The sequence below is a fragment of the Oenanthe melanoleuca genome, chromosome 2 (assembly GCF_029582105.1).
Source record: "Oenanthe melanoleuca isolate GR-GAL-2019-014 chromosome 2, OMel1.0, whole genome shotgun sequence".
Taxonomy (NCBI): Eukaryota; Metazoa; Chordata; class Aves; order Passeriformes; family Muscicapidae; genus Oenanthe; species Oenanthe melanoleuca.
Window position 1 is genome coordinate 1,285,951 of NC_079335.1, and position 15,560 is coordinate 1,301,510.

The 15,560-nt window shown below is 50.9% G+C and overlaps 4 protein-coding genes across 4 annotated transcripts; all 4 read left to right on the forward strand.

The window, feature by feature from the left end:
* The first annotated feature begins 858 nt into the window (after nucleotides 1-858).
* Nucleotides 859-1,514, forward strand: LOC130249919 (feather beta keratin-like). The gene is made up of 2 exons (XM_056485083.1): nucleotides 859-989; nucleotides 1,178-1,514. The coding sequence occupies exons 1-2, from the start codon at nucleotides 859-861 to the stop codon at nucleotides 1,512-1,514; spliced, it is 468 nt and encodes a 155-aa protein (XP_056341058.1).
* Nucleotides 1,515-4,301: 2,787 nt separating this feature from the next.
* LOC130249779 (feather beta keratin-like) lies at nucleotides 4,302-7,708 on the forward strand. The gene is made up of 2 exons (XM_056484849.1): nucleotides 4,302-4,564; nucleotides 7,630-7,708. Exons 1-2 carry the CDS (start codon nucleotides 4,302-4,304, stop codon nucleotides 7,706-7,708), a joined length of 342 nt encoding a protein of 113 aa, XP_056340824.1.
* A 2,789-nt stretch (nucleotides 7,709-10,497) lies between these two features.
* Nucleotides 10,498-10,809, forward strand: LOC130249780 (feather beta keratin-like). The gene has a single exon (XM_056484850.1). The coding sequence runs from the start codon at nucleotides 10,498-10,500 to the stop codon at nucleotides 10,807-10,809; it is 312 nt and encodes a 103-aa protein (XP_056340825.1).
* A 2,913-nt stretch (nucleotides 10,810-13,722) lies between these two features.
* LOC130249781 (feather beta keratin-like) lies at nucleotides 13,723-14,034 on the forward strand. The gene has a single exon (XM_056484851.1). The coding sequence runs from the start codon at nucleotides 13,723-13,725 to the stop codon at nucleotides 14,032-14,034; it is 312 nt and encodes a 103-aa protein (XP_056340826.1).
* Nucleotides 14,035-15,560: the final 1,526 nt, after the last annotated feature.

A 15,560-nucleotide genomic window follows, 5' to 3' on the forward strand; every position in this document is an offset into this window, starting at 1 on the left:
CAAGAGCAGGACATGACACTGCACAGGTGTGCGGTGGAAGACAATCCACACATCATGACCTGCAAGGCTCAGGCAAACAAAATTCATATTATGATTTCCATCCAGATTCCTCCACAGAGAAAGAAGTTCAACATTATTTTCTGAAAACACTCCCCTCATCATGACTTGCAAGTCTATACCAGACAAAACTGATTTTACAATTTCAGTTCAAGTACATCTAGAGTGGAACAAGGTCAACCGGCTTTTTCTGAAAAGTGAATGTCTGGAATTCCTTCAACTACTCCTCATGTCTTTTTCTCTTCTTTCACCCGTTTTCCTTTCTGGTTTTCACTCAGAGCCCAGCAATGACAACCCAGAGCCTGACCTTGCTGGGCCCAGCTGAGACAAGTGCTACGGATGAACCAACACAAGGCATTGGACAGCAGGGGAGGCATCACAGGGATTGTTTTCCCATCTCCAGTGGGAAAGGCCTGGCATGTAGACAGGTTTAGAATGTAAGCAATGGAAAGAGAGAGAGAGAGAATGCGATGGAGGGAAACCTGTCAACCCCAGAAGAGCTGCAAAGCCCAGATGAGCTGGACAGGGCAGTAGGGGAATGAGCACTCCAAAAACACACTCACAAACCAGAGCACACATGGGCCAGGGGGTGACTTAAGCAATGACACTCCACTGTCCAAAGCTCTGGTCACGTCCACATCCCTCCACAAAAAACAACCTTTGGTCTCTAATACATTTATTTAAAAGCTGCTGCCAAGGTCAGATGGACACAGACTCAAAAGAAGGACATGACACTGCAGAGTTGTGGGATGAAAAACACTCATCACCACAGGACACGACACTCTGAGCCAGCCAGGAAATATGGCTTGCAAATTGCCCCAAGGCCATTGGACCACGCTGTCCCGCCCCTCCAGAACCAGCATAAAAGCCAGCCCAGAGCCTCTCTCCCTCACACACTTCTCCTCACACCTTCTCCTCCTGCTGACAACAAGGTGAGTCTCAAGCCCCTGGCCCTCCTGCTCCTGCACCCCAGCCCCTCTTTTCCAGCACACTCAGCCCCAGCCTCAGCAGCCCTCACACCCCCCCACAGCCCCACAACAGCCTCCACACTCCCTCACCCTCCTGCATCACCACCCCTCACATCCCCACACCCCTGCCCTGCCTCACCCATCCCCTCTCTTCCAGGGACCCTCCACACCACACCCATGGCCTGCAACAGCCTCTGCCGACCCTGCGGACCCACCCCGCTGGCCAACAGCTGCAACGAGCCCTGTGCCCTGCAATGCCAGGACTCCCGCGTCATCATCAACCCTTCCCCTGTGCTGGTCACCCTGCCAGGACCCATCATGACCTCCTTCCCCCAGAGCACCGCCGTCGGATCCACCTCCTCGGCTGCCGTGGGCACTGAACTCAATGCCCAGGGACAGCCCATCTCTGGGGGATTTGGCTTTGGCCTTGGCTATGGGCTGGGAGGCCTGGGCTGTGGCTATGGCAGAAGGGGCGGCTACATCTGCTAAGGACCCTCAGCACCACTCCTGACACCACCAGCTCAGGGCTCTGGAAACAGCTCCTGCAACCAAAGCACCTTGGCTGATGGTCGTCCCACGATCATTCCAAAAGTGATTCCTTCTGCTTATCCTTTCTCAGAATTCTTTCACTTCATTAAATGTTTCTTGTATCAGAACATGAGTTGCTTCCTCTTCTTTTGGAATTCCAATGGTCTCACATCATTACCCAGGGTTATTCCACTACTCACCCATGATGGGGGATGGAAACAGGAGGAAAAAATTCTTCTTGGCAGATATGTCCCCACCAGTGACAACCAATGCTGATACAAGAAACAGGAGATGGGAGACCTTCCAGAACATGATACAAGACCATCAGCTGATACAACAAAGGCTTGTACACAACAATTCTGTTTTGGACTATGCCCTGCCAGTCACTCTCTGGAAGCACACACTTCAAAAATTCCCTTCCCAGAAGCATTCCTGAATTCCACTAACTAACAAAGGAAAAAGAGCATAGTGCAGTTGGGCAGGAACTCCGGAGAGCAAATGCTTCCATTCCTTCTGCTAAAGCAGGCCCAGGAGGAGCAGGATTTCCAGGACTATGGCCAGTTTTGTTTTGGAGCTCCAATAAGATGGAACCCATCATTGTCTACACTGTCTGGACACCCACAACCACAAAACAATTATTGCTGATGGAATTCTGTCTCATTTCACAAGTGCACTTGCCCCCTTTCCCCTCACGTGTGCAGAGCTGAAAACAGCTGGGCTCCCACACACTTGTGACACCTTCATCCAGCCTTGTCTCTTCAGTCTTAGCTCTCTCAGTGTCTCCTCTAGCAAAGATTCTCCAGCCCTTCCACTATCTCGTGGCCCAAAACTGGTCTTTGTTCACCATCCCCATTGTGCTTCTTCACCTGTGGAGGCCAGAACTGTCCACACAACTCCACACAGGATCCCACCAGTGCCCTAAAATCAGCAAGAGCCGCCTCTCTCAGCTACAGGGTAACAGTTTTCTGAAATCTGCCTTGAACATGGGTGACATCCTTTGAAGTATAGCTCCAATGCAACCTTCTAATAACTTTGCTCTCCACCAGCAACACAGGGTCCTGATCAGAAAGACCACTTTCCAAACACTCAGCCCACAACAGCATGCTGAGCTATTCCTATACAATTGCAGAACTTAATTTTTCCCTCGCTTCAACTTCAGGAGACCCCTTTAACCCTTCATCTCCAGGTCACTCTGACTGGTGGAACAGCCAACTGGTGCCTCAGCCACTCCACCATCTAACAACTTGCTGAAGGAGCCACTCTCCCACAGCCAATATGTAATGGAAGAGTCCAGTTGCTCACATCTGGCACAGATACAAAGCCCAAAGCAGCCTGACAGACTTGGCATAGTTTGGGATCCCAGTTCACACCACACAACCCAAAATAAGGAGTTCCATAGGGTGATCTCACTGATGACACCCCGCTTCTTCAAATCCTGGTCACATCTTCAGTCCTCTTAGACAAGCACCATCAACAGCAGTTATTGGTCTCAAATACTCACACTTTAAAGGAGGAATGGCCATGATGGAAAGGGGCAGCTCCTCATACAAGGCATTGCTGCAAAGTCCAGACCACTCTGACATGACTCTGATGGAATGGGGCCCCTCTTCACACCAAACTCACAAACTAAACCACACCAGTACCACAAAATGACCTCACTGATGACATCCATAGTTTATCCTAGGCTTCTATTGTATATTCTGGTTTCCCTGACACACATCTTCCATGCAAATGCTTCCTTATACCGACTCTCACTTTAAAGCTACTGCTATGGTCAGAAGGACATGGATTCAACAGCAGGACATGACATGGAAGGATTGTGGGAAGGAAAACAATCCCCATATCATGACCTCCTGTAAGGCATTGGCAGACAAAACTTATATTATGATTTCCATTCAGGTTCATCTAGGGAGTAACAAGATCCTGCTTTTCTGAAAAGTGAATGTCTAAAGTTCCATAAACTGCTCCCCACATCTCTTCTTCTCCTTATCCTTCACCAGCTATGGATAAGAAAACAGAAGACCTTGGGGACTATGGGAGGCAGCCCGAAATCACAGGAATCACATTCCCATATCCAGGGGGACAGACCTGGAATACAGAAAGGTTTAGAAATTTCACAGCATGATAGGGAGACAGAAGATGTGATAGAAGGGGACACCTGTCACCACCATATGTGCTGCAAAGCCCAAACCACCCTGATGTGGTTGTGGTGGAATGAGGCCCCTCTTCACCACACACCCACAAAACCACAGCACAGCACTGCCACAGTGATGACACCGCACCCCTCCAAAGCTCTGGTCACGTCTACATCCCTCCCAGACAAACAACATCAACAGAAGCCTTTGGGCTTTAATACTTGCATTTAAAAGCTGTCGTCAAGGTCATGGCATCAAGAGCAGGACATGACACCGCAGAGTTGTGAGAAGCAAAACACTCCCCACCTCAGGACTCACCAGGTCTGCAAAATGCCCCAAGGCCATGGAACAAGGCTGTCCCACCCCTCCAAGACCAGCATAAAAGCCAGCCCAGAGCCTCTCTCCCTCACACACTTCTCCTCACACCTTCTCCTCCTGCTCCTGCTGACAGCAAGGTGAGTGTCAAGCCCTTGATCCTCCTGCTCCTTCACACCAGACTTCGCTCTTCCAGCACACTCAGACCCAGCCTGAGCAGCCCTCACGCCTCCCCACACTGTCCTAGCCCCTGTCCTTCTTCAAACGCTCTCTTCCAGAGACCCTCCACACCACACCCATGGCCTGCAACAACATCTGCCGACCCTGCGGACCCACCCCGCTGGCCAACAGCTGCAACGAGCCCTGTGCCCTGCAATGCCAGGACTCCCGCGTCATCATCAACCCTTCCCCTGTGCTGGTCACCCTGCCAGGACCCATCATGACCTCCTTCCCCCAGAGCACCGCCGTCGGATCCACCTCCTCGGCTGCCGTGGGCACTGAACTCAATGCCCAGGGACAGCCCATCTCTGGGGGATTTGGCTTTGGCCTTGGCTATGGGCTGGGAGGCCTGGGCTGTGGCTATGGCAGAAGGGGCGGCTACATCTGCTAAGGACCCTCAGCACCACTCCTGACACCACCAGCTCAGGGCTCTGGAAACAGCTCCTGCAACCAAACCACCTTGGCTGATGGTCGTCCCATGATCATCCCGCACTGATTCCTTCAGCTTCTTCTTTCTCAGAATTCTTTCGCTTCAATAAACGTTTCTTGTATCAGAATCTGTGTTGCTTCCTTTTCTTTTGGAATTCCAATGCTCTCCATATCCTGACCTTACACAGTGCACTATTCATGCACTATGATGGATGGAAAAGTAGCAAAAAACATTTCTTAGCAAATATGTCCCCACTAGTAACAACCAATGCTGACATGGGAAACAGAAGAGAGGGGGAACTTCCAGAACATGACACAAGCCCATCACCTCTTTCCCCAAAGGCTTGGATATAAAAATTCTGTCCTGGGCAGAGCTCTGCCAAAATCACCCTCTGCCACTTGAACGATTCTCTTTGCAGCTGCACTCTTGAGTCCTCCCAGTGAACAGAGGAATAACATCACGCACTTGGGCAGGAACTCTGGAGAGCAAATGCTTCCATCCCTTCTGCTCAAGCAGGCCCAGCAAGAGCAAGGTTTCCAGGACTGTATCCAGTTCAGTTTTGGAGCTCCCAGGAAGGGGTACCCACCATCCCCTACATGCAGTAAGCACCCATACCCACAGAAAAAATCTTACCTACGGAATTCAGCCTCTTTTCACTCGTTCACCTGCCCCGTTACCCTCAACGTGTGCCGTGCTGAGAACAGCTGGGCTCCCACACATTCATGAAATCTCCTGCCCAGCCTTGTCTCCTCAGTCTCCCAGCTCATCCCCCAAGGGAAGATTCTCCAGCCCTTGCACTATCTGGTGGCTCCCAACTGATCTTTCTTCACAAGCTCCTACTGATTCTTCACCTGTGGAGGACAGAACTGTCCACACCACTCCACATGTGCTCTCACCAGTGCTCGAAAGACAGGAAGGACCACTCCACCCAACTTCAGGGCAACAGTTTCCAAACATCTGTCCTCGACACAGGAGACATCCTTTGAAGTAAAGCCCCACTGCAACCCTGTGATCCTTTTGTTCTCCACCAGCAGCACTGGGTCCTGAGCAGAAATGCCACTTTCCAAACTCTCAGCCTGCAACATGATAGGGGTCCAAGTGTAATTCCTGTACAGATGCAGAACTTCAGGGTCCCCATGTTTGATTTTCTGGGGAATTCCTTTAACTCTCAGTCTCCAGGTCCTTCTGACTGGTGCAACAGCCAAGTGGTGCCTTAGCCACTCCACCACCTGCCAACTTGCTGAAGGGGCAACTCTCCACTGCTGATACAGAATGGAAGAGTCCAGGTGCTCACACCTGGCACAGATGCAGAGCCCAGACCTGTCTGACACAGCTGCCATGAAATTGGGACCCTCTTCATACCACACCCACAAACTAAACCACACTAGTACCACAAAATGACCACACTGATGACTCCCATATTTTTTCTAGGCATTAGTTGTATATTCTGTTTTCTCTGACATGCACCCTCCAACGAAATCCTCCCAAATACCAACTCTCACTTCAAAGCTTCCGCTACGGTCAGATGGACACGGCCTCAAGAGCAGGACATGACACTGCACAGGTGTGCGGTGGAAGACAATCCCCACATCATGACCTGTAAGCCTCTGGCAAACAAAATTCCTATTATGATTTCCATCCAGATTCCTCCACAGAGAAACTAGCTCAACATTATTTTCTGAAAACATTCCCCTCATCATGACTTGCAAGTCAATACCAGACAAAACCGATTTTACAATTTCTGTTCAGGTATCTCTAGAGTAGAACAAGGTAAACCGGCTTTTTCTGAAAAATGAATGTCTGGAATTCCTTCAACTACTCCCCATGTCTTTTTCTCTTCTTTCACCTGTTTTCCTTTCTGGTTTTCACTCAGAGCCCAGCAATGACACCCCAGAGCCTGACCTTGCTGGGCCCAGCTGAGAGAAGTGCTACGGATGAACCAACACAAGGCATTAGACAGTAGGAGAGGAGTCACAGGGACTGTTTTCCCATCTCCAGTGGGAAAGGCCTGGCATGTAGACAGGTTTAGAATGTAAGCAATGGAAAGAAAGAGAGAGAGGGAATGCAATGGAAGGGAAACCTGTCAACTCCAGAAGAGCTGCAAAGCCCAGATTAGTCTGAAAGGGCAGTAGGGGAATGAGCATTCCAAACACACACTCACAAACGAGAGCACACATGGGCCATGAGGTGACTTAAGCAATGACACCCCACTGTCCAAATCTCTGATCACGTCCACATCCCTCCACAAAAAAACAACCTTTTTGATCTCTAATACATTTATTTAAAAGCTGCTGCCAAGGTCAGATGGACACAGACTCAAAAGAAGGACATGACACTGCAGAGTTGTGGGATGAAAAACACTCATCACCACAGGACACGACACTCTGAGCCAGCCAGGAAATATGGCTTGCAAATTGCCCCAAGGCCATTGGACCACGCTGTCCCGCCCCTCCAGAACCAGCATAAAAGCCAGCCCAGAGCCTCTCTCCCTCACACACTTCTCCTCACACCTTCTCCTCCTGCTGACAACAAGGTGAGTCTCAAGCCCCTGGCCCTCCTGCTCCTGCACCCCTGACCCCTCTCTTCCAGCACACTCAGCTACAGGCTCAGCAGCCCTCATGCCTCCCCACAGCCCCACAACAGCCTCCACACTCCCTCACCCTCCTGCATCACCACCCCTCACATCCCCACACCCCTGCCCTGCCTCACCCCTCTCTCTTCCAGGGACCCTCCACACCACACCCATGGCCTGCAACAGCCTCTGCCGACCCTGCGAACCCACCCCGCTGGCCAACAGCTGCAACGAGCCCTGTGCCCTGCAATGCCAGGACTCCCGCGTCATCATCAACCCTTCCCCTGTGCTGGTCACCCTGCCAGGACCCATCATGACCTCCTTCCCCCAGAGCACCGTCGTCGGATCCACCTCCTCGGCTGCCGTGGGCACTGAACTCAATGCCCAGGGACAGCCCATCTCTGGGGGATTTGGCTTTGGCCTTGGCTATGGGCTGGGAGGCCTGGGCTGTGGCTATGGCAGAAGGGGCGGCTACATCTGCTAAGGACCCTCAGCACCACTCCTGACACCACCAGCTCAGGACTCTGGAAACAGCTCCTGCAACCAAAGCACCTTGGCTGAATGGTCGTCCCACGATCATCCCGCACTGATTCCTTCAGCTTCTTCTTTCTCAGAATTCTTTCGCTTCAATAAACGTTTCTTGTATCAGAATCTGTGTTGCTTCCTCTTCTTTTGGAATTCCAATGCTCTCACATCCTGACCTTGAACAGTGCACTACTCAACCTTTATATTGGATGGGAAAGGAGCAAAGAACATTTCTTAGCAAATATGTCCCCACTAGTAACAACCAATGCTGACATGGGAAACAGAAGAGAGGAGGGAACTGCCAGAAAATGACACAAGCCCATCACCTGCTGTCCCAAATGCTTGAACATAAAAATTCTGTCCTGGGCAGAGCTCTGCCAAAGTCACCCTCTGCCACTAGAACGATTCTCTTTGCAGCAGCACTCTTGAGTCTTCCCAGTGAACAGAGGAATAACATCACGCACTTGGGCGTGATTTCCTCTGGAGAGCAAATGCTTCCATCCCTTCTGCTCAAGCAGGCTCGGAATGAACACGGTTTTGAGGACTATGGCCAGTTCAGTTTTGGAGCTCCAACGAAGGGGTACCCACCATCCCTTACACGCACTAAGCACCCATACCCACAGAAAAAACCTTACCTACGGAATTCAGCCTCTTTTCACTCGTGCACCTGCCCCGTTACCCTTAACGTGTGTCTTGCTGAGAACAGCTGGGCTCCCACACATTCATGAAATCTCCTGCCCAGCCTTGTCTCCTCAGTCTCTCAGCTCATCCCTCAAGGGAAGATTCTCCAGCCCTTGCACTCCCTGGTGGCTCTCAACTGATCTTTCTTCACAACCCCCTACTGATTCTTCACCTGTGGAGGACAGAACTGTCCACACCACTCCACATGTGCTCTCACCAGTGCTCGAAAGACAGGAAGGACCACTCCACCCAACTTCAGGGCAACAGTTTCCAAACATATGTCCTGGACATAGGTGACATCCTTTGAAGTAAAGCCCCACTGCAACCTTGTCATCCCTTTCTTCTCCACCAGCAGCACTGGGTCCTGATCAGAAAAGCCACTTTCCAAACACTCAGCCCACAAACATTATAGGGGGCCAAGTGCAATTCCTGTACAGATGCAGAACTTCAGGGTCCCCATGGTTCATTTTCTGGGGGATTCCTTTAACCCTTAGTCTCCAGGTCCTTCTGACTGGTGGAACAGCCAAGTGGTGCCTTAGCCACTCCACCACCTGCCAACTTGCTGAAGGGGCAACTCTCCACTGCTGATATGGAATGGAAGAGTCCAGGTGCTCACACCCGGCACAGCTGCAGAGCCCAAACCAGTCTGACACAGCTGCCATGAAATTGGGACCCTCTTCATACCACACCCACAAACTAAACCACACAAGTACCACAAAATGACCACACTGATGACTCCCATATTTTTTGTAGGCATTAGTTGTATATTCTCTTTTCTCTGACATGCACCCTCCAAGCAAATCCTCCCAAATACCAACTCTCACTTCAAAGCTTCCGCTACGGTCAGATGGACACGGCCTCAAGAGCAGGACATGACACTGCACAGGTGTGCGCTGGAAGACAATCCACACATCATGACCTGTAAGACTCTGGCAAACAAAATTCCTATTATGATTTCCATCCAGATTCCTCCACAGAGAAACTAGCTCAACATTATTTTCTGAAAACACTCCCCTCATCATGATTTGCAAATCTATACCAGACAAAACCAATTTTAGAATTTCTGTTCAGGTACATCTAGAGTGGAACAAGGTAAACCGGCTTTTTCTGAAAAGTGAATGTCTGGAATTCCTTCAACTACTCCTCATGTCTTTTTCTCTTCTTTCACCTGTTTTCCTTTCTGGTTTTCACTCAGAGCCCAGCAATGACACCCCAGAGCCTGACCTTGCTGGGCCCAGCTGAGACGAGCGCTAGAGATGAACCAACACAAGGCATTGGACAGTAGGGGAGGCATCACAGGGACTGTTTTCCCATCTCCAGTGGGAAAGGCCTGGCATGTAGACAGGTTTAGAATGTTAGCAATGGAAAGAGAGAGAGAGAGAGAATGCGATGGAAGGGAAACCTGTCAACCCCAGAAGAGCTGCAAAGCCCAGGTGAGCTGGACAGGGCAGTAGGGGAATGAGCACTCCAAAAACACACTCACAAACCAGAGCACACATGGGCCATGGGGTGACTTAAGCAATGACACCCCACTGTCCAAATCTCTGGTCACGTCCACATCCCGCCACAAAAAACAACCTTTTTCATCTCTAATACATTAATTTTAAAAGCTGCTGCCAAGGTCAGATGGACACAGACTCAAAAGAAGGACATGACACTGCAGAGTTGTGGGATGAAAAACACTCATCACCACAGGACACGACACTCTGAGCCAGCCAGGAAATATGGCTTGCAAATTGCCCCAAGGCCATTGGACCACGCTGTCCCGCCCCTCCAGAACCAGCATAAAAGCCAGCCCAGAGCCTCTCTCCCTCACACACTTCTCCTCACACCTTCTCCTCCTGCTGACAACAAGGTGAGTCTCAAGCCCCTGACCCTCCTGATTCTGCACCCCAGCCCCTCTTTTCCAGCACACTCAGCAACAGCCTCAGCAGCCCTCACGCTTCCCTACAGACCCACAACAGCCTCCACACTCCCTCACCCTCCTGCATCACCACCCCTCACACCCCCACACCCCTGCCCTGTCTCACCCGCCTCTCTCTTCCAGGGACCCTCCACACCACACCCATGGCCTGCAACAGCCTCTGCCGACCCTGCGGACCCACCCCGCTGGCCAACAGCTGCAACGAGCCCTGTGCCCTGCAATGCCAGGACTCCCGCGTCATCATCAACCCTTCCCCTGTGCTGGTCACCCTGCCAGGACCCATCATGACCTCCTTCCCCCAGAGCACCGCCGTCGGATCCACCTCCTCGGCTGCCGTGGGCACTGAACTCAATGCCCAGGGACAGCCCATCTCTGGGGGATTTGGCTTTGGCCTTGGCTATGGGCTGGGAGGCCTGGGCTGTGGCTATGGCAGAAGGGGCGGCTACATCTGCTAAGGACCCTCAGCACCACTCCTGACACCACCAGCTCAGGGCTCTGGAAACAGCTCCTGCAACCAAAGCACCTCAACTGATATACCCCTTCCTTTTACCTCACACTTGATTCCTTCAGCTTCTTCTTTCTCAGAGTTCTTTTACTTCAATAAATATTTCTTGTATCAGAACATGAGTTGCTTCTTCTTCTTTTGGAATTCCAATGCTCTCACGTCCTCACCTATTGCAATCGCACTACTCACCCATTATGGGGGATGTAAAAGATCAAAGAACATTTTTTAGCGAATACGTCCCCATCAGAAAAAAAAAACCACTGACATAGAAAACAGGAGAGGGGGGACTTCCAGAATTTGACACAAGCCCTTTACCTTGTACACAAAAGGCTCAGATAGGACAATTCTCTGCTGGGCTGGCTTTGCCCTTGTCAAAGTCACTCTATGCCAGCACAAAGTTGAAATACTGCGCTTGCAGCAGAATTCTTAAATCCTCAGAACAGAGGAACAGGAACATCATCCACTTGGACAGGAACTTTGAGCAGAAAATACGTCCATCCCCTCTGGCCAAGTAGGCCCAGCAGGAGCAGAATTTCCAGGACTATGACCAGTTCTGTTTTAGAGCTCCCAGGAGAGGGAATCAATTGTCTCTTACACTCTGTGACATGCCACACACAGCAAAAAATTATTGTGTCCTTTGCCCACAGGATTCTGTCTCTTCACACTCATGCACTCACCCCATTACCCTTAATATGTGCAGTACTGAGCTCCAACACACTCGTGACACCTCCTGTCCAGCCCTTGTCTCCTCACAGTCCCAGCTCTCTCAGTCTCTCCTCTACCAAAGCACCCTGGAGTGATCAGGCAGCCCTCAACTGGTATTCATCCACTACCCTTGTCTTCATATCTCACCTGTGGAGGCCAGAACTGGCCACACCACCCCACATGGGATCTCACCAGTGCTCTAAAGACAGGAAGGGCCACTCCTCCCAACTTCAGGGCAACAATTTTCTGAAAACTCTCATGGATAGATGTGACATTCTTTGAAGTAAAGCCCTACTGCAACCTCCTGGTCTCTTTGTTCTTAACCAGCACCACAGGATCCTGATCAGAAAAGCCATTTTCCAGATATTTGGCCCACAACATGATGCTCAGCCAAGTGCAATTTGTGTCCTGATGCAGAACTTTATGTTTCCCATGCTTGATCTTTTGGGGGGATTCCTTTAACCTTCAGTCTCCAGGTCACGCTGACTGGTGGAACAGCCAAGTGGTGCTTCAGCCACTCCACCATCTGCCCACTTGCTGAAGGGGCAAATCTCCCACTGCCCACATGGAACACAATCCAGGTGCTCACAACTGGCACAGATACAAAGCCCAGAGCAGTCCAAAAGATCTGGCACAGTTTGGGGCCCCTCTTCACATCACACCCACAAACAGAAAACTTCTCCAGGCTGATTCACTAATGACACCTCACCCCTCCAAATCCTGGTCACGTCTTGAGTCCTCTTTGACATGCACCATCAACACCAGCCTTTGATCTCACATACATTTCAGAGAAAGAATGAGCATGATGGAAGACTCACCCACTCATGCATGGCACAGCAGTAAAGCCCCGACCAGCCTTACAAGGATGCCATGCAAAGGTGACTCTCCTCACACCACATCCACAAAATAAACCACACAAGTACCACAAAACCACCTCAGTGATGATACCCATACTTATCCAAGGCTTTTGTTGCAAACGCTGGTTTCCCTGTCACACATCTTCCATGCCAATCCTCCCAAATACCAACTCTCACTTCAAAGCTGTGGTCAAGCTCAGATGGACACGGTCTCAAAAGAAGGACGTGATGCTGAAGGATTGTGGGAAGGAAAACAATCCCCACATCATGACTTGCAAGTCTATGGCAGTCAAAACCAATGGTACAATGTCCATTCACGTAATTCTAGAGAGGAACAAGACCAACCCTCTTTTTCTGAAAAGTCAATGAAAGAGTTCTTTCAACTGATCTCACTTCTTCTATTTATCCTTCAGAAATTTTCCTTTCCAGTTTTCACTCAGAGCCCAGCAATGACACCCCAGAGTCTGACCTTGCTGGGCCCAGCTGAGACGAGCGCTACAGATGAACCAACACAAGGCATTGGACAGCAGGGGAGGCATCACAGGGACTGTTGGCCCATCTCCAGAAGGAAAAGCCTAGCATGTAGACGAGTTTAGAATGTAAGCACTGTAAAGAGAGAGAGAGAATGTGATAAAAGTGGATACTTCTCACCACTAGAAGATCTGCAAAGCCCAGATGAGTCAGAATGTCAGGGCTGTGTGTAAATGAGCACTGCCTCCAAAGACACCCACAAACCAGAGCACACCAGGGCCAGGGGGTGACTTCAGTGATGACACCCCACAATCCAATGTCCTGGTCACGTCTAGAGACCGCAAATACAGCCTGCAGTCTCTAATATCTGCTGTTGAAAGCTTCTGCCGAAGTCAGATGGGATGGACTCAGAAAAAGGACATAACACAGCAAAGCTGCAGCATGGAAACCATTCCAAACCACAGGACACGAAATTCTGAGCCAGTCGGGAAATGTGGACAGCAAAATGCCCCAAGGACATGGGATAAAGCTGTCCTGCCCCTCCAGGACCAGCATAAAAGCCAGCCCAGAGCCTCTCTCCCTCACACACTTCTCCTCACACACTTCTCCTCCTGCTCCAGCTGACAAAAGGTGAGTCTTTAGCCCCTGCACCCTTGACCCCTCTCTTCCAGCACGCTCAGCAACAGCCTCAGCAGTCCTCACACCACCCCACAGCCATACAACAGCCTCCACACTCCCTCACCCTCCTGCATCACCACCCCTCACATCCCCACACCCCTGCTTTGCCTCACCCCCTGCTCTCTCTTCCAGGGACCCTCCAGACCACACCCATGGCCTGCAACAGCCTCTGCCGACCCTGCGGACCCACCCCGCTGGCCAACAGCTGCAACGAGCCCTGTGCCCTGCAATGCCAGGACTCCCGCGTCATCATCAACCCTTCCCCTGTGCTGGTCACCCTGCCAGGACCCATCATGACCTCCTTCCCCCAGAGCACCGCCGTCGGATCCACCTCCTCGGCTGCCGTGGGCACTGAACTCAATGCCCAGGGACAGCCCATCTCTGGGGGATTTGGCTTTGGCCTTGGCTATGGGCTGGGAGGCCTGGGCTGTGGCTATGGCAGAAGGGGCGGCTACATCTGCTAAGGACCCTCAGCACCACTCCTGACACCACCAGCTCAGGACTCTGGAAACAGCTCCTGCAACCAAAGCACCTCGGCTAATGGTCGTCCCACGATCATCCCGCACTGATTCCTTCAGCTTCTTCTTTCTCAGAATTCTTTCGCTTCAATAAACGTTTCTTGTATCAGAATCTGTGTTGCTTCCTCTTCTTTTGGAATTCCAATGCTCTCACATCCTGACCTTGAACAGTGCACTACTCAACCTTTATATTGGATGGGAAAGGAGCAAAGAACATTTCTTAGCAAATATGTCCCCACTAGTAACAACCAATGCTGACATGGGAAACAGAAGAGAGGAGGGAACTGCCAGAAAATGACACAAGCCCATCACCTGCTGTCCCAAATGCTTGAACATAAAAATTCTGTCCTGGGCAGAGCTCTGCCAAAGTCACCCTCTGCCACTAGAACGATTCTCTTTGCAGCAGCACTCTTGAGTCTTCCCAGTGAACAGAGGAATAACATCACGCACTTGGGCGTGATTTCCTCTGGAGAGCAAATGCTTCCATCCCTTCTGCTCAAGCAGGCTCGGAATGAACACGGTTTTGAGGACTATGGCCAGTTCAGTTTTGGAGCTCCCAGGAAGGGGTACCCACCATCCCTTACACGCACTAAGCACCCATACCCACAGAAAAAACCTTACCTACGGAATTCAGCCTCTTTTCACTCGTGCACCTGCCCCGTTACCCTTAACGTGTGTCTTGCTGAGAACAGCTGGGCTCCCACACATTCATGAAATCTCCTGCCCAGCCTTGTCTCCTCAGTCTCTCAGCTCATCCCTCAAGGGAAGATTCTCCAGCCCTTGCACTCCCTGGTGGCTCTCAACTGATCTTTCTTCACAACCCCCTACTGATTCTTCACCTGTGGAGGACAGAACTGTCCACACCACTCCACATGTGCTCTCACCAGTGCTCGAAAGACAGGAAGGACCACTCCACCCAACTTCAGGGCAACAGTTTCCAAACATCTGTCCTGGACATAGGTGACATCCTTTGAAGTAAAGCCCCACTGCAACCTTGTCATCCCTTTCTTCTCCACCAGCAGCACTGGGTCCTGATCAGAAAAGCCACTTTCCAAACACTCAGCCCACAAACATTATAGGGGGCCAAGTGCAATTCCTGTACAGATGCAGAACTTCAGGGTCCCCATGGTTCATTTTCTGGGGGATTCCTTTAACCCTTAGTCTCCAGGTCCTTCTGACTGGTGGAACAGCCAAGTGGTGCCTTAGCCACTCCACCACCTGCCAACTTGCTGAAGGGGCAACTCTCCACTGCTGATATGGAATGGAAGAGTCCAGGTGCTCACACCCGGCACAGCTGCAGAGCCCAAACCAGTCTGACACAGCTGCCATGAAATTGGGACCCTCTTCATACCACACCCACAAACTAAACCACACAAGTACCACAAAATGACCACACTGATGACTCCCATATTTTTTGTAGGCATTAGTTGTATATTCTCTTTTCTCTGACATGCACCCTCCAAGCAAATCCT